Source organism: Vulpes lagopus, chromosome 5, assembly GCF_018345385.1.
Source record: "Vulpes lagopus strain Blue_001 chromosome 5, ASM1834538v1, whole genome shotgun sequence".
In the NCBI taxonomy this organism is placed as follows: Eukaryota; Metazoa; Chordata; class Mammalia; order Carnivora; family Canidae; genus Vulpes; species Vulpes lagopus.
The window spans coordinates 126,073,722-126,095,573 of NC_054828.1; the positions used below are offsets into that span (position 1 = coordinate 126,073,722).

Sequence of the window (21,852 nt, forward strand, 5' to 3'; positions counted from 1 at the left end):
GTGACGGGCCCTGAGGGGGGCACCTGTTGGGACGAGCACTGGGTGATATGCTATATGTTGGCAAATAGAACTGCAATAAAAAAATATACGAAAATAATAACAATAATAAAATAAACCCTAACACAGAAACAAAATGCTCCAAGGCCCCTCCGCAGCCAGAAGGGGAAAGGGATCTTAGCCTGCTACGCTTAAGATATTGGACTTTTTGCAAATTTCGCAAAGCACGTGCGTGACCCCGGGGGCGCTGCTCGGGCCCTCGCAGGAGCGCTGAAGCTGAACCCCGCGGGCCTCCAGGGGGACCCCATCCTATGGGTACCCCGGACCGAGGAACTTTTAAAGTAATTCAACAAAATAAATACGTGTCGAACGATGGTGTATACAGCACGTGCTTAGCAAGCGGTTGCTGGAATCCTCGTCCAGGCACGAGAAAACCCCCCCATGGGGTGGGGAGGGGGAGGGGGACAAAGAGGTCAAGGGGTGGGGAGAGGGTGGGAAGGGCCGCCCTAAAGGCCAGGAGGGAAACAGAATAAAGGCCCGAAGACTAACAGGAACCGGGCGCCGGGCCCCCCAGGGCAGAGGCCGCGAGCGCACAGGCCCAGGGGGGGACCCAGCGCCCCCCACCCCCCCCCCCGAAGTAAAGGAGGCGTCGCCCCGCCCCCAGCAAGTCCCTCCTTCCGCCGCTGGCTCCGCCCCCGAGAAAAAAATCAAACCGGGAACCTCTACCCGGCCGCCTCCCATTGGCTGCGCGAGTGAGCGAGGCCCGCGGCCACCAATGAGCGGCGGCCACGGCTTGGCGAGCGCCTTCCGGCCCGTCCCCGCCGCGCCGCCCGGCGCCTGCCTCACGGGCTGAGGGCGGGACGTGGGGCGGCGGGGGCGCGGCGCGCGGAGCTCAGGCGGCGGCGGGACGACGCGGCGGCCCGGGCGCTCGGCATGGCTCGCCTGGTGCTGGGTAGGCGCGCGGCCTCGTCGTCCGCGGGGGCTGCCCTCGGGAGGGCGGGGCGGGGCGGGCTGCGGTGGGGGTGCGGGTGGGGTGCGGGTGGGGGTGCGGGGCCCTGGCGGCCTCGGGGCGGCGGCGGCGGGGGCGCGGGTGCGGGCGCGGGCAGCCGAGGCCGGGAGCTGCGTGGGAGCCGCGCGGAGCAGCCCGGGCCCTGGCGGGGGTGTTCGGGGGAACCCCACGGAGGGGCACCCGGGAGCAGAGCCGAGCCCTGGAAGCGGAAGCAGGCCGGAGCGTGGCCCGGGAAGGGGGACGGTGCCCTCCCAGAGCCCCTGAGCCGGGGGCTTGGACTCCGAGAAACTAGATGGAGCGGCGGCCTTCCGTGGGTCGCGTAAAGGTCTGTTTTAGGAAGCGCAGGGACTGCGGTGGAGGAGGATCCCGTCGCTTCTGTGGCTCCGCTCGGTGCCCCCCGCGGCGCCCCGGCCCGCCCCCGCGTTACTAGCCGGGAGCCCGGGAGCCCGGGAGCCGGCACCACGCACCACCCCGAGCAGCTCTGGGTGCTGCTCGGGATGGGGGGTTCGTAGAGGTCTCCCGGGAGGAGGCAAGGTACGAACACTTGGCGGGACTCCTGCGGAGAAGGTACAGGAGGGGAACAGGTTCCGGTCTGCGTTCAGTTTCCCTCGGGGCGAATTCAGACTCGGCTCGGAAAGGGTCAGTGATCCTGTCAGTTAACTCGTTACTTGATTACACGGCGTGAGCGGTTTATTGGGGGGGGGGGGGGGGGGAGCCCTGTTGGTTTCTAGATGACTGCTTTTGGGATCTTGTACTCTTCTTCCCAGCAGGTGTGGTGGGACAGAGATGCTGCTGATGTGGATTTATAACATCCTTAGCTACTGTGGAGGGATAATGGGGAGCCACAGATGGCAAAACCATCTGCTCCCAGGGATGCTAGACACTCGGATGTTCCAATTTCCCATTGGTGCTCATTATCCGTGAGTGGAACCGCCGTGTGAATTGTAGAAACAGAACATTATTAGTCGAGATCGATTTACTTTATCATCTTAAGTGGCCCCCGGGTTTTTTGTTTTTGTTTTTCTTTTTTTGTTTTTTTATTGTTGTTGTTGGTTTTCTTGAGGGTTTTTGTAGGGAGTAGTTACTGGCTTCTTTCATGCTATTGGAATCTATACATCTTGTAATCTGTGTTTCTGAGTATTATGTTCAATTCCTTTCTAGGCCCTACGAGGTCATTGTGCCTTTTAAGGAATTTGGGGCCCCAATCTTTATTATCAAGACATCTCCGTTGGAGAGCCATTTATAAGAAAGAGGAGGCTCTTGTGAGAATTAGGCAAAATTTAAAGACAAATAAGCCACACACCATTGCTGGGGGGCGGGGGGGGGGGACCAAACCCTCGTCCATGTTACACTGATGTCATGACCATCCCTGTAGGGAAAGGAAGCATATTCCTTAGGTAAAAATCATGGTCCATCCCCTTCCGTGAAGCCAGCCTGCTTGTAACATCTGCTGTCCGTGATTGACAGGAGAAGGGAGAGGACCTAAATCTCCTCCCACAATCTACCTAATGGCCCTTCTTGGGATTATACTAATGCAGTCTCCAGTCCTTTGGTTAAAAATTTGGATTGCATAACAGTGTTCTATCTCTTTCCAATTATGTGGCCTTGGGCAAGCTAGTCTTTCTGTGGCTCTGTTTCCTGGTGTAAAAATGAGCACATAGAGTTCTTGAAATGAGTTAATATATCTTAATTGTTTAGCTAGTGCCTGGTGTGTGGTGCTGTTTCAGTATTCTTAGTTACCATGTCAGTTTCTGGAGGGTATTTGGACAGATACATATATTGAAATAGCTCTTCCCCCAGTACCCCTGTAAGATCATCTCTTAAGAAAATATGTATATTTATTTGAGGGGAATGGAAAGTATAAGAATTTTCAGCATTGAAAAAAAAAAAGAATTTTCAGCATTGGTCTGTTAATAGAGACAAATCAGAAATAAATTCTGTTGGTCGTGGATTGGCAACATGATAATGGCTATATAGGGGATGAGAGTGATAAGGAATCCATAATTATATAGAAAATATCTGATTTATTTTTTTTAAGATTTTTTAAATTTATTAATGAGATACATACAGAGAGGCAGAGACACAGGCAGAGGGAGAAGCGGGCTCCATGCAGGGAGCCCATCGTGGGACTCAATCCCGGGTCTCCAGGATCAGGTCCTGGGCTGAAGGCGGCGCTGAACCTCTGAGCCACCCAGTCTGACTTATTTTGAGTGAAAAAAGGTTACAGAAAGGAATGTATAGAATGACCACATGCATATAAATATGAAGTTTTAGAGCTCTGAGTTACATAGAAATGTCAGTAAGAATATTCAGCAAAATACTGCCCATTCTAGTGGAACTGTTGATGGGTTTTCTTTTGCATTTTCAAAAATTTCAGTGAGCTCAGTGTATCGAACAAGTATTAATTCATGTTGATTTAAAAAAAAAAAAAAAAAAACTTTAGAAAGTAGATCTCTGTGGAGATTTTCCAGGACCAGTCTTAAGTTCTAAGCTTATTAAGAATTAGGACTCTGCTTGGATTCTTAATTTACTTTGTTAAATATGTCAAGCTCCCCTTAACCTTTCCTGCAACAACAAAAATATAATTGAGCAGCACAGTCCCATGGAGATGATAATGCAAGCTTCATATCTAATTTTTAAATATTCTGTTAACCACATTTAAAAGGCTTAAAAGAAATAGGTGAAATTAATTTTAATATAAATTTCCCAAGTGTCTATAAGATATCATTTTAGCATGTAATCAATATCAAAAATACTAATAAGATACTTTTTTCCTCCTACCAAGTCATCAAAATATAGTGCACTCTTTATGCTGTTTGCATATGTAGGGGCAGCTGCATGTGGCAAGTGGCTGCCATATTGGACAGTAGAGGTTATCAAGAGAACCCCACTTTGGTTGGCTTGACCTCCATCCACATGCACCCTTTCCCACCTCTTGAAGTGGAAAAGGAGGCCATCTTGTCCTGGGCTGCCCCTGTCACCCTGGTTCCCTCCCTTCCTCATTCCAGGCATTTTATTTCATTATTCCTCCCCTTTATCTTGAACCTCTCCCACTCCCCATATTTTTTCCCTTCTTGCTCAGATCACTCTCGACTTTAAAAAGAAACCTTCCTTCTACCGCAGGTTTGCTTGCTCTCTTGTGCTCTTTCTAATAAAATTTGTTTTAAAGAGTTACCTGTTTTCATCAACTTGTTCCCTCCTACCCTCTCCAGTCGTTTGCAGATTGGCTGCTGCTTATTCTCAGTCCTTCACCACAGCTGTCCTGGGTCCCAGCGATTTGTCATTAAATCCAGCAGTTCATTTTCCATCTCCTATTTGATCTCCCAGTAACGTGTGTCACTGCTGCCCATTCCATCTTTCCCTAGGTTTGGGTGCCACCACTCTCTTGAGAGTTTCCCCAACCGGTCTGCATTGGAGCTAGAAAACTCTCTATAAAGCAAATCTTCCTGCATGATAACCTCTCATGTCACCCTTAGTAAAGTCCACAGTTTCATTTCATAAATTCCGATATTAGCCAATCTATAATTGAGATGCAATATCTTTTTTTTAAAGTAGGCTCCATGCCCGGTGTGGGGCTTGAACTCACATCCTTGAGACTGAGCGTTGCATGCTCAGCTCTGCTGACTGAGCCAGCCAGGCACCGCTCGGATGCAGTATTTTTGAACAACATCATTACTTGGTTTATTCATGCCCATGACCTACTGAACCATTTTATCCTGAGCACTAAAAAGACAACTGTGGTTTAATGGGAAGAACTTGGAAATAGACGTCAGAGACCACAGATGGGCCAGTAAATGTGCCTTTGCTTCCTTATTTACAAAAGCAGGATTATTCCTGCTCTCAGGTTATCAATGCTGTGAAACACCAAGTGGTCTAACGTATTTGAGAGTGATTTGAAAATTGAAAGTTACAATAATTGAAAGTTACATTGCTGTGTAACTATGAGGTAGAAGATTTAGCAACAGAAGCGTTAACATTGGTGTATACTCCTTCCAAAAGAAATACACCATTGAGCTATTCCAAAAAGCTCCATTTGAAATCTTCCAGATACTATCTACAAGACATGTAAATGTGATTGCAATGATGCACACACGCTGCCTTAGAAGACAGGGCAGTTTCACAGTTTATTGCATCAATAGATAAAAAGAAATACAGTCATCTTCGTAGATGCTAAAGAGGAAGTAACAGGTAGGAATTCCTTTACTATCATAAAGTTTATCTGTTTCAACTCCAAAGCCAGCAAATAAGAAAATATTAAAGTCAAGAATAGTCCATTATTAGGCATTATTCTGAAGGTATTAGATGCAATGCAATTGGAAAACAAAAATTCTACATATATTTAAAAGGAGGAGGTGGAATTTTGGTAGTACTACCTATTCAAAAAACTTTTGAGTTCTTAAAATATTCATAAGTCAGTTTGGAACTTTTCTTCCTGTATAACAGTTAAAAATTACCTTTCAGTTCCTGGAGTAGCCAGCCAAAATGCACTTGGTCCACCGTGTGGCTAAACTGTGCTATCAATAATAACGACAAGACTCCATCCTCACTTTATTTTTTTTTAAGATTTTATTTATTTATTCATAGAGAGAGAGAGAGAGGCAGAGACACAGGCAGAGGGAGAAGCAGGCTCCATGCAGGGAGCCCGACGTGGGACTCGATCCCGGGTCTCCAGGATCACACCCTGGGCTGAAGGCGGCGCTAAACCGCTGAGCCACCTAGGCTGCCCTCATCCTCTATAGCATTTATATGAAAAATCTTTGTAAGCTCATTCAACAGCATTGCCTGTGCTGGGTGATTGCCATGAATAGTGTTAGCAGAAATAAAAATATTTATAAAAGCAATTACTGCCCTTGATAGTCCTATTATAGTAGAGGAGACACAATTTTTCCTCCAAAAGTAGTAATAAAGATGGTGTGCTAATATTGCAACTGAATAACACGAGAAATAATGCTGCGTGGATTGCCTAGGGTCACAGGGAGGCCTCCCAGCTTTTCAGTGTCCTTGCCCATAAAACAACAGTAGTATTACCTCACAAGGTGACTGTAAAGAATGAAGATGTTAGTGCATAAGCACGAAGTAAGAAATCTTTTTCTGGCCGCAGCTCAAGAGGTGAGCATATGGCCTCTGTTTCCTACTTGCTGTGCCCTGCAGTGAGCGGGAGAAGGGGAAGGCACTGGGGGTCCAAGGGACCCTGCCCCAGAAGGACCTTGAACAATAGAAGACCCCCATTGTCCGAGTTGGCTGCTGGAGCATGAACCCTTTCACTCATGCTGTGCTTTGTGTCCTTACCACAGGTCTGATGAGCTGCACCTTCTTCCTAGCAGCAAACGGTCTTTATTCCTCCAGCGATGATGTGATTGAACTAACACCATCAAATTTCAACCGGGAAGTTATTCAAAGTGATAATTTGTGGTTGGTAGAATTCTATGCTCCATGGTAAGTATAAAACAGTTGTGGGATATTGATGGTACTTTATAAAATTAGGGGAAATATTACATGAAAATGTGCTCTTATTCAGCCGTCTAGTTTATCTAGTATACTGCTTGTTCAAAAGAAGTAGAGAAGGGGATGGGAGACTGCCTGAAGTGATGTCAGTTAAAGGCCGTGGAGATGGAGTCTCCATGGCCTTTAACTGGAAAATGGTTGGAAGTAAATGGTTGGAAAAAAATGGTTGAAGTAACTAATTGTTGCAAGAAAAAAGAAAGAAAATTTTCTTGTAATTAAAAAAAATATATATATATATATATCTCAGTGATGAGTTAAGTAGGATCTTGATGGAAGGGAAACTCATGGTGAAAGAATATTGGGCCCAGGAAAGGGAAGAACTAGTGATTCCATTTTGTTTCTTGAGAGTTGCTTCCAGAAATATTAGAAAAATCTGGTCTAATTTTAAAATTCTTCTCTTGTCGGGGATCCCTGGGTGGCTCAGCGGTTTGGCACCTGCCTTTGGCCCAGGGCGCGATCCTGGAGGCCCAGGATTGAGTCCCATGTCGGGCTCCCGGCATAGAGCCTGCTTCTCCCTCCTCCTGTGTCTCTGCCTCTCTCTCTCTCTCTCTCTCTCTCTTTCTCTGTGTGTGTGTGTTTATCATAAATAAATAAATCTTAAAAAAAAAAATTCTTCTCTTGCCTTACATGCATTGCTGGGGGAAAAAAAAAAACCTTGTAGAATAAAGATGTAATTATATTGAAATTAATGATGCACAATTATACGTAGTCAAAATACAGTATTGAACTAATTGTGTGTGTAGTTAAGCATGTAACGCAAACAAAACAAAAACCCAACAAATAGAAGTGTAGAAGCAGATTAATGGGAACTGCAAAATGTGCACGAGGCTGTACTTCTGTAAATTAGGAGCCTGCAGGTTCCCTGAGCCCCAGCCGGCTGTGTGTCTTACAGATAAACTGTGTGGTGGTTTGAGATCCAGGAAGTCCTTCTAGAGGTGAGCTGTGCCCCCCACACTCACATAGGGAGTAGTAAATGAAATTCTTAGAAATTCCTACCGGGACAGCCTGGGTGGTTCAGTGGTTTAGCGCTGCCTTCGGCCCAGGGCATGATCTTGGAGACCCGGGATTCGAGTCCCATGTCGGGCTCCCTGCGTGGAGCCTGCTTCTCCCTCTACCTGTGTCTGTGCCTCTCTCTCTCTCTCTCTCATGAATAAATAAATAAAATCTTTTAAAAAAATTCTTCTTACCTGAGTTGGTGCATTTTAGGCTATACTTGATGAAAGGTTTTCCTTCATTGCTTTAAGTTTTTCCTTTGCAAGACCATGAAAACTGAGTTTTGGGAACTCAATACCAGTTTTCATGGACTATTTCACTTAATGTTCAATGTAGCAAATTAAGGTAAAATCCTCTACTTTTATGTTGCCACATTGTGAATACTATTCAGCTTAATGCCTTTTTTTTTTAAAGCTTCTTTTTGTTTTTTGTTTGTTAAATCCAAATGAGAATTCTGTATGGGTTAGTTCATTCATATAAGTAAATGTACAGATAATAATTCTAGAAACTGTTAAGTGTTGGATGCCTTTCTATGCAATTTTTATAAGTTAGATTTTTTTAAAATCATTTTTGAATGAGTAATTGACATTGTTTTGGGGAGCTACAATATTAGAGAATATACCTCACTCTAAAACTAAACCAGAGAGCACAATTGAGAAGGTCGGATCTGGATCATGTAGTTAATGGTTACTGTTAACATGGCAGTTTTGCTTCCTAGTGTTCCTGGGGAAGAGGAGGTATCATTAGAGCAAGTGTTTTTCCTCTCTCCTTGTGTTTGGACTTGGCAGCTTGGTGAAGGCTTTGAATTCTCCCCATAATAAAGGTTTTCCTTTTCCATGTATAAAATAAAGGACACCAGGTCATGGAACCTAAAATATTGAAATACCATTATCAAAATGTTAAAATAAATATTGATGTGGGGGATCCCTGCATGGCTCAACGGTTTGGCGCCTGCCTTTGGCCCCAGGGCGCGATCCTGGAGTCCCGGGATCGAGTTCCGGGTCGGGCTCCCTGCAGGGAGCCTGCTTCTCCCTCTGCCTGTGTCTCTGCCTCTCTCTCTCTCTCTCTCTCTCTCTATGTCTATCATGAATGAATAAATAAGTCTTTAAAAAATACATATATATATGTGTGTGTGTGTGTGTGCGCGGATAGATGATAGATAGATAGATAGATAGATAGATAGATAGATAGATAGATGTGGTTATGTAGTACTCTTGCACTGGGACAGTAAATACCAAGATCCAGCGGAAGATCTAACACCTAGACACCATAATCGTGAAATAGTGATGAGCATAAATGAGGTTGGGAGATCAGTGGAGCAGCACTGGTAGTGAAGTGATGTGAAGGTAGCTGTGAGTTCACTTGTGACAAGTGGTGTGCTGTGAATGTTCACCATTGAAGGAAAGCCTTTATTTCCAAGTTAGTGAAATAGAGGTGGTTTCCATTCATCAAAAGTTCCTGGAACCCATGAATTTTTATCCACCAACTTTAGGATCTGTGGACCCCAGGTGAAGAACTCTGGGTAGAGGTGTAGAGATGTGTTGTATTTTTGTGGCATTCTGTTGTGTCTTTACTATGCTTCATATCGAAATTAAAGAGAATATATACTCTTGACAATCTTTGATATGAGTCCTTTCATAGAATAAAGGAAGACTCAAGAGCCACAAAATCCTATAAAATTTTGACACCTGGACTTCTAAGTAGCTCACCTGAACAGCAAAAGATACTAGATATTAAGTATGTAGAACCAGCATTTCAGGATATTTCCCAGAAGATTCTATTAAAATATTGAGATAGGCTTAGGCTCCTACGGAAGGTGATAATATATAGTGATTAAGAATGTGGGACCTGGAGTCACAGAGACCTATCCAGCAGCTCTGTCACCGGACACCTGTGTGATGTGATATTGGACAGGTTTCTGAACTTCTCAGCCTCTGTCTGCTCATCCATAAGGTGAAAATAACAAGGCCTGTCTTCAATGTTTTGTTGATGAAATGAAATTGAAATCCTGTATGAAGGGCTCCTCATGGTCCTGGCATGTGGCATTTGCTTAGTAGGTTTTTAGAAACCTAATTAGGAGACTTCGTTGTAAAAAACAACTAATCACCTATGGGTAAACTGGCTATAGTGTCTTCATCCAATGGATGTTATGCAGCAGTGAAAACGAACAGTAAAACGGTTTACAGCCTCAATAAATGGTATAAACGTAACAGGAGTGTGTGTATCTATAACTTTTTAAAAGCACATGTCTGTATGGTTCAGGATAATTTATTTTAAATACTGTTCCCTAGAAGATTAAAGTTGTTTTTCCTTGTGTACTCATCTCTGTCTCTCTTGTTTCCTCTCACTCTTTTATCTCTACCTTGTGGTATCAAGTACTTTTTAGCTTGCTAGGAGATTTGGGATTACATGTACATTTGTAACCCTACATGCTTCTGTGGGAGCCAAAGAGCATTGAGACTTAGGCTTTAATACAGATGCCTCATCTATAAAATGAAGAAGTTGAACTAGATCACAGAATATCAAACCTTAATGAGCTTAAGAATCACTAATTGATCTTAATAAAATGCGAGTTCCTGAACCCCTTCTCTAGGAGTCTTGATTTCATGGGCCCCAAGAAGCTACATTTGCCTGACCTTTTAACTCAGACCACCCATTGAGGTACACTTGACCGGATAAATGCCAAAGTTCCTACCCCAGGATAGAGTTAGAAATGACAGTTTAAACTTTTTAAATTAGTATATGAAAAAGGATTATAGTAAAGCCTTAAAATGGCAAGTTCCTTCACATCCCTGATTGTGTTTTATTAATGCCTATATGTACTCCCCGGTGGGTACCGTTTGCACCCACCCCTGTGCAACTCACTCAGTAGACTGTTGGTAGAGGATTTTTGAATTGGGGATCCAAGATACTAATCGTTGCCTTGTGTTTTCATCTCCCAAAAGGTGTGGCCACTGCCAGAGGCTGACACCAGAATGGAAGAAGGTAGCAACTGCATTAAAAGTAAGTTTCTAAAATGTCCACATTCAGGTGTATATGTATAAATAAGTATACAACTGGGCTTAATGTGCAATAGGAAAATAATTTGCACATTGAAGTTCAGAACCTTTGTTCCGGTGCCGAAATCATGTAGAGATCAAAGGGATAATTTACATCTCATTTTTACATTGGCTATGTTCGTTAATTCGATTTTCCAGATTAACGACATAATTACTCTTAGTTGTAGTAATTCTGGGAGCAACAGAATTCCCTCTCTAGGGCTGACTTAACATTCCCCCATCATTCCACGTAGGAATGATTTCTCCAGGCTAAAGCCCTCAGTAATTCCATTTTTATAAACCTAATCCTGCCCTTTATTTTCTTGTCCCTGAGTCTACATGAATCAAATGGTGGAATCTGCTATTTGAAAGAAAAATAGGTAATACTTTTATTTTTTCACAGGATGTTGTCAAAGTTGGTGCAGTGGATGCAGATAAACATCAGTCTCTGGGAGGTCAATATGGTGTTCAGGGATTTCCTACTATTAAGATTTTTGGATCCAACAAAAACAGACCAGAAGATTATCAGGGTAAGGACTTTCCCTAACTGCTCCATTCCCCCTGGTTGGAATTTTAATTTGAGCAGGTAGGTAAAAAAAAAAAAATAGGGGCAAAGACCTGTTTATATTTCAGAACACAGTCATACCTATTTACATACTGTTTGTAGTTGCTTTCACACCAAAATGGCAGCATCGAGTGGCTGCAACAGACAAAGATAATTACTGCCCAGCTAAAGATAATTACTGTTGGGCCCTTCACAAAGTTTGCCAACTCTTGGGTCTAGAGTGAGAAAATCCTCTCTTTCCTAGTGCATTTCTTAATTTGGTGTATTTCCAGGTAGATAGGTGGAAGGGGCACTGCTTCCGAGGATGGAGGCATCTGGAGATAAGGAACAGACTAGAAGGCTATGTTATGTGCAGTTCTTGGCCTTTTGTGTTAGGAAGTGTCATCCAGGGCTGTAGTACACACCATCTGAACACATTCTGAATATTGCTGTACTGTATTTTCTTCTAATGTCAGGTCAAAATGTTCTCAGACGTTTGATAAGAAACTACTTTAAAAAAAAAATACAAAATTGGGACACTTGGGTGGCTCAGTGGTTGAGTGTCTCAGGTTGTGATCCAAGGGTCCTGCGATTGAGTTCTGTATCCGGCTCCCTGCAGGGAGCCTGCTTCTCCCTCTGCCTCTGTCTCTCTTTGTCTCTCTCTCTCTGTGTGTCTCATGAATGAGTAAAATCTTTAAAAAAAAAAAAAAAGAAAGAAGAGAAAAATTTTCTAAAGAAATTTTATTAGAGTTTTGCCTTTGAACTCTGAAGATAGCCTCATGGCTTAGATTGTCCATATACTTCTGAGTCAGTTAATAGCCTCCTGACTTTTTCTTGAGTATAGTTTTGGCTAAACTTCCAAAGGCTGTTGTCATTATTGAGTTTCAGTAATTCAGTTACTTCTTAGACAAGGAGTAAATTCAGCTAGAGAACCTAAAAAAGCCTAAAATAAATGTCAGCAAGAGAGAAAAAAGAGGCCTGGATTATGTGACTTTTCAGACCTTTCATATCCTACTTTTTCCTGATTTTTTTTCTCTCCATTATCATAGAAAGTTTCTTTTCTTTTTTCTTCAATTGGTAATTTGTATTTGGAAATATTCTCTGCTTTATTAAGTAGATACAGGTTTCTTATTCATCTGTGTATGTGTTCCTTGTTCAGTAAACATTCCTGAGTTACTCTCATTTGTAGGTGGTATTAAGAGGTGTACAGGAGGATGTTCTTGTTCACACTAACAACCTCAAACTGAAATTGGGGATTTGGCTTTCCCAGTGAAAATTCCAGTGCAATATGCATGGTAGGGAGAACTTGGCTCTCTGCTAAATACATGTGTGTACTGTTGGGTGTGTTCAAACATCTGATGAAACTGACAGATTAAGGTAGTGTCATACTGGCGCACAGCCCCCCGCCGCCTATTTGTGTGATTGTCCCTTGTCTTCCTATAGGGAGCAGAACTGGTGAAGCCATTGTGGATGCTGCTCTTGGTGCTTTGCGCCAGCTTGTGAAGGACCGCCTTGGAGGAAGGGGTGGCGGATACAGTTCTGGAAAACAAGTAAGGCTGTATATTGTCGATTTTTAATGCGTGTGATGATTTTGATGCCAGAATATGGACTCCTTGGAGAGGATAGATTTTTTTGGTTATTACTAATATTTTAATGAATTTTCAGTTAAAAAATAACATGAGGTTACATCAGCTGATACCAGAGGAAGTCAGCCACCCGTCCTGTTCATTTGGCCTCCTCAAAAGTCACTGGTCCCAGGGCACCTTGCCACAACTGCAGGCCAAGAACCAGGCCACAGATGGGCTTCATTGGCCCAGCGCTAAAATAGAAGAGTTTGGGCTGTAGCTAGAGAAAGAGCTCCAGGCCGGGGGAGCTGGGCTTAGGGATCCTATGGCCTTTGTAGTTCCAAAGTGGAGAGAGAGAGACCAGATCGGCTTTAACCAAAGAGGAAAGCAATTTAAATGATCTCTTGGCTTATATCTGTAGTCAGCCTGAAATCCTGGAAAATTCTACACAAATGGAACAAAAAACAATTTCTTGTTCCGTGGATTGGTATTTTAGATGCCCCTGTATGACATGTGATGTTTAACCATGATGTACTTATGTTCTTGTGAAGAGGCATTAAATTCTAAAAAATGTAGATTAAATGGCCCTTTACTCTTAAAGAGATCAGTAAAACTAGCTTCCTTCTACAGATGATGAACTTACCCAGAGATTCCTCACTCTTGCCTTTGATTTCAAACTCCATCACTGAATGGGTGCAGTTGTCTCCCCTAGTCCCTGGCTTTTGGCCTAGGCACCAGAAAGCCCTGTAACAGAACTGACTGCTTCTGCCATTTGGTATTTGGAAAATTCTTTGGAGGCGCCTGGCTGGCTTAGAGGAGTGTACAACTCTTGCTCTTGGGGGTATGAGTTCAAGCCCCACACTGAGTGTAGAGAGGACGTATTATTTACTTATTTAAGTAAAACTTTAAAAAATTTCTTTGGAAAAAAAGGGGGTTAAATTCTATATTTAGCTCTCTTGAATGGTAGGGACTTTATCTGTGGAAAGGTAGCAGCTGTGGTACGTTTAACATCCTGGGATGAACCAGCAGCTGTGCCCAGTCTGAATAGAGTAGTGTTCCTGGGTGGTTCTGTGAGCCATGTGGGCTTTCTCTTAATAAAACAGCAGGTGATAGAATTCAGGTGCATGTGATAGCTTATTCTGTAGGTTCTGGTAATTGACAGCAAACACTGCTTACCAAGCAAAAATACTATTAAGGAATAGCCCCAATCTGAGTGAGATAGTTTTCCTGTGAAAGAAAGCTCCAAACTTTGTTAACATTGGAAGAGATTATTGTAGAATTCTGTTTAGAACAGGGTAGTGTGCTTTCTGGCCAAGCAGAGTTGAATGTCGCATGTCACCTGTCACAGGGTAGGAGTGAAAGTTCAAATAAGAAGGATGTGATCGAGCTCACAGACGACAGCTTCGATAAGAATGTCCTCGATAGTGACGATGTTTGGATGGTTGAATTCTATGCTCCTTGGTGTGGACACTGCAAAAAGTAAGTGCTTTTTACCAGGTTCTTTGAGTTACAGTGCCTCCAGTGTAGTCACCTCACTTGCTTTGAAGAAGCTGACCCAGGTCTAGGTAATCCCCGAGCTCTCCTCCAGAGAAACTTTTGACTCCGAATGACATTACACATTGTCATTACTGCCAAGAGCTTCTTCTGTCATGTGTTCAGAGATGAACAGGGAGCCAGCATCCAGATTCAGGGAGGGCAGTGACAAAGGCCCGGAGGTGAATGTGGGAGGGTGGCATCATGTCATGCATGGAGCTATACACAACCTGTTGTCCAAGTGTGATTTCACGGGGCTGGGCAGAAATGCACGCCTCAGCTAAAGTATTTGTGCCCAGAGTTAAAATACACTTTTAACATGCAAGTGTTTTTCTGTAGCCTCGAGCCCGAATGGGCTGCTGCAGCTACAGAGGTGAAAGAGCAGACGAAGGGAAAAGTGAAGCTTGCAGCTGTGGATGCCACGGTTAACCAGCTTCTGGCCAGCCGATACGGGGTGAGTGTAACTGTAAGGCTAATTGTTTTTATGTTACTTCATCCAGTATCCCAAGCCTCCCTGTGCGGTAGGAGAGGAGATGTTTGGCCATTTGTAATGAAACTAAAGCACTTTATTGTTAACCATTAAGTCTTGAACTTAGGACTCTTTTTTTTTTTTTTTTTTAAATCTAGTATCTCACTATTTCCGCTGTGTGCTTAATGCAAATCTTCAGCTTGCCCAGGCTTTTACAAGTTGCTAATATTGCTTTTGTTTTTTTTTTTGTTTTTTTTTGTTTTGTTTTGTTTTTTTTTTAAGATTTTATTTATTTATTCATGATAGAGAGAGAGAGAGAGAGGCAGAGACACAGGCAGAGGGAGAAGCAGGCTCCATGCACCGGGAGCCTGACGTGGGATTCGATCCCGGGTCTCCAGGATCGCGCCCTGGGCCAAAGGCAGGCGCCAAACCGCTGCGCCACCCAGGGATCCCCTAATATTGCTTTTGAAGTTGGTGCATTTGTCTTAGAGCAGATATAGTTGTATTAAATATATATGTAAGTTTTGAATAAAACTTGGCTGGGAGCACTTGGGGGCTCAGTCGGTTAAGTATCCTTCAGCTGAGGTCATGATCCCAGGATCCTGGGATGGAGTCCCACACCGGGCTCCCTGCTTGTGCTTTCTGTCTCTCTCAAATATATAAAATGCTAAGCCTGGTAGGCAGACTGTTGGCCTGAACTGATGCAGGCTGGGGATATTGTTCAATTAAATCACCCATAAAGTAGTGTTAGAATCTGTAGATATTTATTTTATTCCTTATTAAATGTTAATTTGATTTTGTCTTATTTTTTTCTTTTTAATAGATTAGGGGGTTTCCTACAATCAAGATATTTCAGAAGGGAGAGTCTCCTATGGAATATGAGGGAGGACGGACACGATCTGACATCGTCTCCCGGGCCCTGGATTTGTTTTCTGAGAATGCCCCGCCCCCTGAGCTGCTTGAGGTAAATCGCTTCCATCACTTGGGATAAGAGGAACGGTCCAGTCTGATGGTGGCAGGCACCAAAGCAGTAATGATACTCACTTTGCCTTTTCAGAGGAGCTCTTTTCCTTCTCTTTTAAAATGATCTCTTTAAAGTGTTACTGTACTTTCAAGTGGGGAAAACCTGTCTGACAAATTGCTACTTTTCATAACTTTTAGTACTAAAATAATTACACCATGAGTACACATGTACCAAGCTTTTTAGAATGCATCCGGTCACACTGTCATCGTTCTCAAAGTAATAGCTGTTATTTGTGGAGCTCTGAGCATGTGATAGGTGCCTCGCTAGCATCCCAGGGGAAGGGCTTAGGGATGAATCACAGAAGTCCATCACTGGTGCCACAGTGCATATGAGGCAATCTTTTTGGGAAGGGTCACTCGGTCTCGTGAACTTCTTTGCTCTTCAGTGAGCGTGATGATGCCCAGTCTTTGTTGTCAAGCTGACCTTTGGGTTTTGTGACTGTGGCCTTCCAACCACCCTTGTCTTCTGGGCCCACAGATCATCAATGAGGACATTGCTAAGAAGACCTGTGAGGAGCATCAGCTCTGTGTCGTAGCCGTGCTGCCCCACATTCTGGATACTGGTACGATGAACAGAGGCTCCCTTGCTATTAGTTGCTCTGTGCTGCCTGCCCTCAGAATGTTCACTTATTTGATTAATGTTACAGACTTGTTTATCTTTGCCTTTAAAAAATTTTGTCTGTTTAAATCAGGAGCTGCTGGCAGAAATTCTTACTTAGAAGTTCTTCTGAAGTTGGCAGACAAATACAAAAAGAAAATGTGGGGGTAAGTTGTTATTTTCTCAATACAATTTGGCTGGGAGAGCATCATCATGTTCCTGAAGTGTCTGATTCCTGCTGTGATTTCTGTGGGATGTGTCCCTGTTTCTCTTTGGTATTTTTTAAATTTAAGAGGTAAATATCACCTAGAAGGAAAAGAAGTAATGCAGGTCTCTTATTTATAAGATACTGATCTGTGCCACGGTGTATATTGTTTTCATAACAGTCATTTTAAATAGTGGTTGGGGCCCCAGGCTAGCAAGCGAAAACTTGGTTTAGTCACATAACTGGATTCTGGTACAGCTTCGAAGGCCAGATAAAGCAGAAATAGAAGTGTGTTTTCTTACCTTTTCCAAGCGAGGACTAGATACAGGCAGATTTTTAAGATAAAGTATGTGTCCTGTTCAGCTTTTTGCTTCTCTTCCTCAATATCGATCGCTGTCCCACCGCCCTCCTGCCCCTGCTGGCCCTCAGGTGACCTTGCGCCTCCTCCATTAGTTCAACAGAGGATTGTGTGCCTACAGAATAGCACGGCTGACGCCCTTTACTCTTCACCATTGTAGAGCTTGAGTAATGTGGTTGAGCATGTTCCTGGTGCTGAATAATAACATACCAGTAAGTTTTACAAAGAAGTTCCTATACTCCTAGAGAGCATGCATAATCATCTAAATGATGTTAGTAGGATTTCAGGTAATAAAGACAGAAAATTCACCAGGTTTAGTAGATAACTTGGGGGCTGGGAGGAAAACTTTGCAGACTTGGGGGGCTTCTGGAGGTAGTGTAGGGAACGTAAGAGGAACTGTAGTTAAAAGAATATGTAGGGCAGCCTGGGTGGCTTAGCGGTTTAGCGCCGCCTTCAGCCCAGGGTGTAATCCTGGGATTCTGGGATCGAGTCCCACGTCAGACTCCCTGCATGGAGCCTGCTTCTCCCTCTGCCTGTGTCTCTGCCTCTCTCTCTGTGTCTCTCATTAATAAATAAATAAAATCTTTTTAAAAAAATATTTAAAAAAAGAAAAAACATGTAGAGGGGCACCTGGGTGCTGGTTAAGTGGTGAAGTATCTGCTTTCATCTCAGGTCATGATCCCAGGACCCTGGGATTGAGCCCCACGTTGGGTTCCATGAGCCGGCTTCTCCCTCTCCCTCTGCCTGCCACTCACTCCCCCTTCTTGTGCACCCACGCGCCCTCTGTGTCAAGTAAATAAATAAAATCTTAAAGAGTACATGTAGAATACATTATTGTTGTGAACTTCCTTTTTATTCCTGCATCCGTTTTGTTCCATAAAATATTTATAGTGTAATCTTTTTTTTTTTTTTTAATACCTGCTATTTGGATTCCATCTAATTTGAAAGAAATCTTTATCCTAACAACCAGCTTGTTTTTTTAGGTGGCTGTGGACAGAAGCTGGAGCCCAGTCGGAACTTGAAAATGCATTGGGGATTGGAGGGTTTGGCTACCCGGCCATGGCTGCCATTAATGCCCGCAAGATGAAATTTGCTCTTCTAAAAGGGTCTTTCAGCGAGCAAGGCATTAACGAGTTTCTCAGGTAACTTCTTGCTTTCTTGAGTTATGTTTTGTGGCTTAGTTCTCTTGTGGTGTGGGTTCAAAACTAGGTTTATATAGACCAGGCAATAAATGGAATTACTTCGCATTTGGCATTCTGGAGAATTAGGTGTTTGCTTTCTAAATCCTCTTTTAAGAGCTGTGTTCCCTTTTCTGTGGAAGGATTCTATATAGTGAAGGCCATCTTGCCATTTTGTGCTGTTGGCACTGAGCTCTTCCTGATTGTCATAAAAGTCTCAGTGGGCCAGTCTCACCCAGGGGCCACCCTCACATGCTTTGTGCCCCCGACCTCAGGGAGTACTGCTTCCATCTCTGGCCATTAGCTCCAGAAGGTGGTTATGTGAAGATGAGTGTACTCCTGGCAGGGAGGTTGATGTGCACACCAGCCAGCACGTGTGCTCAGAAACCACACACCTGTGCGGCCCGGCTCTTGGAAAAGCAGAGTGAGAAATACATTGGTGGAAATGTGCAGTTTGTCACAGCCCATAGAAGCTCGTCAGCAACGAGGAAGCTAAAATGGACAACCTAGGAATATAGTAGCAGCACTTGAAATCTGCACTCAACCCACAAGTGTTAGCGATTTCTAGATCCTTCCTTGAAGGTCTATTAAAGCGTTCCTCTTGGCCAGAACACAAGTATGTGTCTGGGTGCGGTACCCACCCAGAAGTTGAGAAAAGGACTGGGGTTTTATATCTGTTCATGGCCCTTTGGTTTGTGTGAGGCAGCAGCTGTGTTTCTCGGGCTCCCCTAGAAGAGATGATAGCATGCAGACCTGCAGAGAAAATGGTGGCACAGGGGAGGAGCATGGCTGAGCTATGAAAAAACTTTTTTTTAGCAATTGAACTCTGCCCTCAAGGCACAGTTCCCTCAGAATTTCGGTCCTATTTAAAGGAGGCTTGGCATCTTTCCATCAGTCCTGTTTGCTCTTAGTGCTGCTGAGCTTACATAGGAAGGTAATAGCTTTTATTTGAACACCAGCTCCTGTCCATATTGGCATCATTTCAATGAAGAAACGTATGTTCAGAGATGACAAATAACCTGATTCAGGATGCTAATCTCATAAGGAATAGCACCACTGGCTTTCCTTGTTCTGTTGACATGGGTTTGTATTTCTTACATAAGCCACCGCTTGGGTTGGCCTTTGCCCCTTCATAGTGAATTGAGCCATTCTAGCTCAGTGTAGACAGACCGTGTGAGACATGGGGCCGACTGGCTGTGCTGACACCTCTGTACTCTGCATAGACAGCATCCTGCCCTGTGTTACGCTTAAGGTTCGGTGAGTGGTGGTAGGGTCGGGTCTCAGCATACTGACCATCTGTTTTCTGAATGTAACTGATCTTCAGACATCAAGGTTTCTCGATGTTGGCACCAGGGCCAGATCTTTGCCCTGTCCTAAGTGACAGATGTTTAGGATCTACCTTTCAGATGCCAGTTGCACGCCTCGCACACGTATGCGCACACACAGTTGTTCCCATCAGAAATGTCTGCGGGCATTGCCACATGCCCCTTAGGGAGACAATTGCTCCTGTGTAAGAACCACTGGTAGCACATCATGTAAAATGCAGTCTCCAAAGGCAGTGGATCAAATTAACCGGTTTTCCCACTCTGGTGAATAACCATCAGACGCACACAGGGGAGACTTCACTCCTGTTCGCTTTTCCTCTTTCCCCTGTGGTCCAAACACCCTTCACCTGAGGATGCTTGGAGGCTCCTTTTAAAGAAAGCTTGTTCCCAGTCCAGTGACTGCCTCTCTGTCTTTCTGGTGAAATATTTGTCAGAATTGGTCAAAGTTAAGACATAAGGTGCTGTTTCATCGTAGAACTCTTCTCTGCCCTAAAGCCTGAGGTGTGAGAAACGCCACCATCACCTCCAGGCCTGCGTCCCTGGGCTGGTCTAAGTGCTACTTACTGTGTGCTCGGAGGTGTCTGAGGAAAGGAACCGAATTGCACTTTGAAGGTGCCATCTTTCATAGGGTGTATCAGGGATCTTAAGTCTACCTACAGTTTCGTTACGCTGACGTCCGTGTTGTGCCTAGGTTCTACGCAATTTTGATAGGTTTTGTGTACTTCGTTTGTATTTTAGCAAAATAAGTTTTTCTTAATTATTGGTGGTAACTGACTTTATCTGATGCCAAGACCTGAGCCATTTCATTACATGTCCTGAGATAATACTGTTCAGGAGTAGGAGGTGAGAGATGCCTCCACGGGAACCTGGTGGGCAAGTCATTATTTTAAAGCATTGTTCCTTCATCTTTATGTGCTTGCTTTGGTCATCTTCCCCACAGGGAGCTCTCTTTTGGGCGTGGATCTACAGCTCCTGTCGGAGGTGGGGCTTTCCCCACCATCAGCACCAGAGAGCCTTGGGACGGCAAGGATGGCGAGGTGAGTCGCCGGGGCCATGGACTTGTCATTGTGGTGCTTGGACAGCTGCTTCCTACTGTCCCCATCCCTGTGCATCTTTGCTGTTGTAAGCCAAGACCTTTCCACCAGATAAAGCCTTGGCGTGGCGTCAGAAACACCTGACCTCACCAGCCTCTCAGGGCTGCATGGCACTGGTTATTCTTGACAGAGACAACCAAGAAAATTTCAGTGTTTGACGTCTCTTTCCTGATTCTCATTCTGAAACCAAACGTTGAACCTGGAATTCATGTACCTTTTGTCTAAGAAATACAAAATTACAGCTTTGAAATTAGTGTTCATTCTAGTACACTTGTGCCCCTCCTCCCCAGAAGGACAAGCTAAATGGTGTTAAAGAGGTGGTAATAGTTTAAACTCCTACTTCACCCAAGTTCTCAGCTTTTCCGGCTGTGAAATAATAGGGAGTGTTCAAAGCAGGAGCTGGATTAGGGAGGAATGGGCTCTGTAATCCGGGGCATCTCTAGAAATGAGTTTGCTCCTCTGTGGTGAGTCCGTGGGGCCCTCCGAGCCCCCACTCCCCCTCCCCTGCAGGGCCTCACGGTGGCTTTTGTTTTCCAGCTTCCCGTGGAAGACGACATTGACCTCAGTGACGTGGAGCTGGACGATTTGGAAAGAGATGAGCTGTGAGAGGCTTGGCACAGACTTCAGTTTTCTTTTCTTGGGAGCAGATTTCCCCAGCAGTGAAGGAACATTCTTCACACTCAGATGAGTCTACCAGTGGCCTTTTTAACCAAGAAGTAGCACTTGATTGGTCATGTGAAAACACTGCAACAGTGAACTTTGCATCTCAAGAAAACAATGAAAAATTCTATGAATTGTTGTAGCCAGCGAATTGGGTTGTCTTATCAAGTAATATTTTGAGGAAAACTGATGGGCTGTTGACATACTTTTCCCTCCCTCTGACTGCTGCTTGAATGTTCTTGGAGGCTGTTTCTTATATTATTAAGTTTTTTAATGTGATTCTTTCGTTTGAATATTAATGGCTTTTTTCCATTAAAAAATAAAATAATATTTTGGACAATGCCAATAAATGTATGAACTTAGTGTCCACATCATAAATTCAGAGTCCGATATGTAGCCAGTGAATTAGTATAATGAAGGGTTGACCGTGATGTCCTCTGTCCCCGCACACCTGTGGTCCAGGGGACACCATCTGGATGCCTGCCAAGCACAGATTTCACATGTGTCCCACGAGGTCAAGCTCCAGCCTCGAGATGTAAAATGTACAGCGAGCTTGTAGAAAGAAGGGTGAACAGCAGTGGCCTTCCGCTGAGAGCTGCATTTCACACACAGGAGTTTGTCTCTGGGCATCCCTGGTGACCGTTAGGAAATAGCGCTGATGATACAGTGAGCTCGGGATCTGGAAGGGTCTTCCTCCGCCCTCACAAGATGGCCATTAAGACACAAAACAGCAGCAGGCTACCGACTCAACAGGCAGC

General features: G+C 44.2%; 1 protein-coding gene across 1 annotated transcript; it reads left to right on the forward strand.

The window, feature by feature from the left end:
* The first annotated feature begins 819 nt into the window (after positions 1 to 819).
* Positions 820 to 21,440, forward strand: PDIA6 (protein disulfide isomerase family A member 6). Its single transcript, XM_041755133.1, has 13 exons — positions 820 to 949; positions 6,301 to 6,442; positions 10,450 to 10,507; positions 10,946 to 11,072; positions 12,530 to 12,636; positions 14,000 to 14,130; positions 14,524 to 14,638; positions 15,477 to 15,617; positions 16,155 to 16,239; positions 16,369 to 16,441; positions 17,821 to 17,979; positions 20,281 to 20,377; positions 20,972 to 21,440. Exons 1-13 carry the CDS (start codon positions 931 to 933, stop codon positions 21,038 to 21,040), a joined length of 1,323 nt encoding a protein of 440 aa, XP_041611067.1. The 5' UTR covers positions 820 to 930; the 3' UTR covers positions 21,041 to 21,440.
* The last annotated feature ends 412 nt before the right edge of the window (positions 21,441 to 21,852 follow it).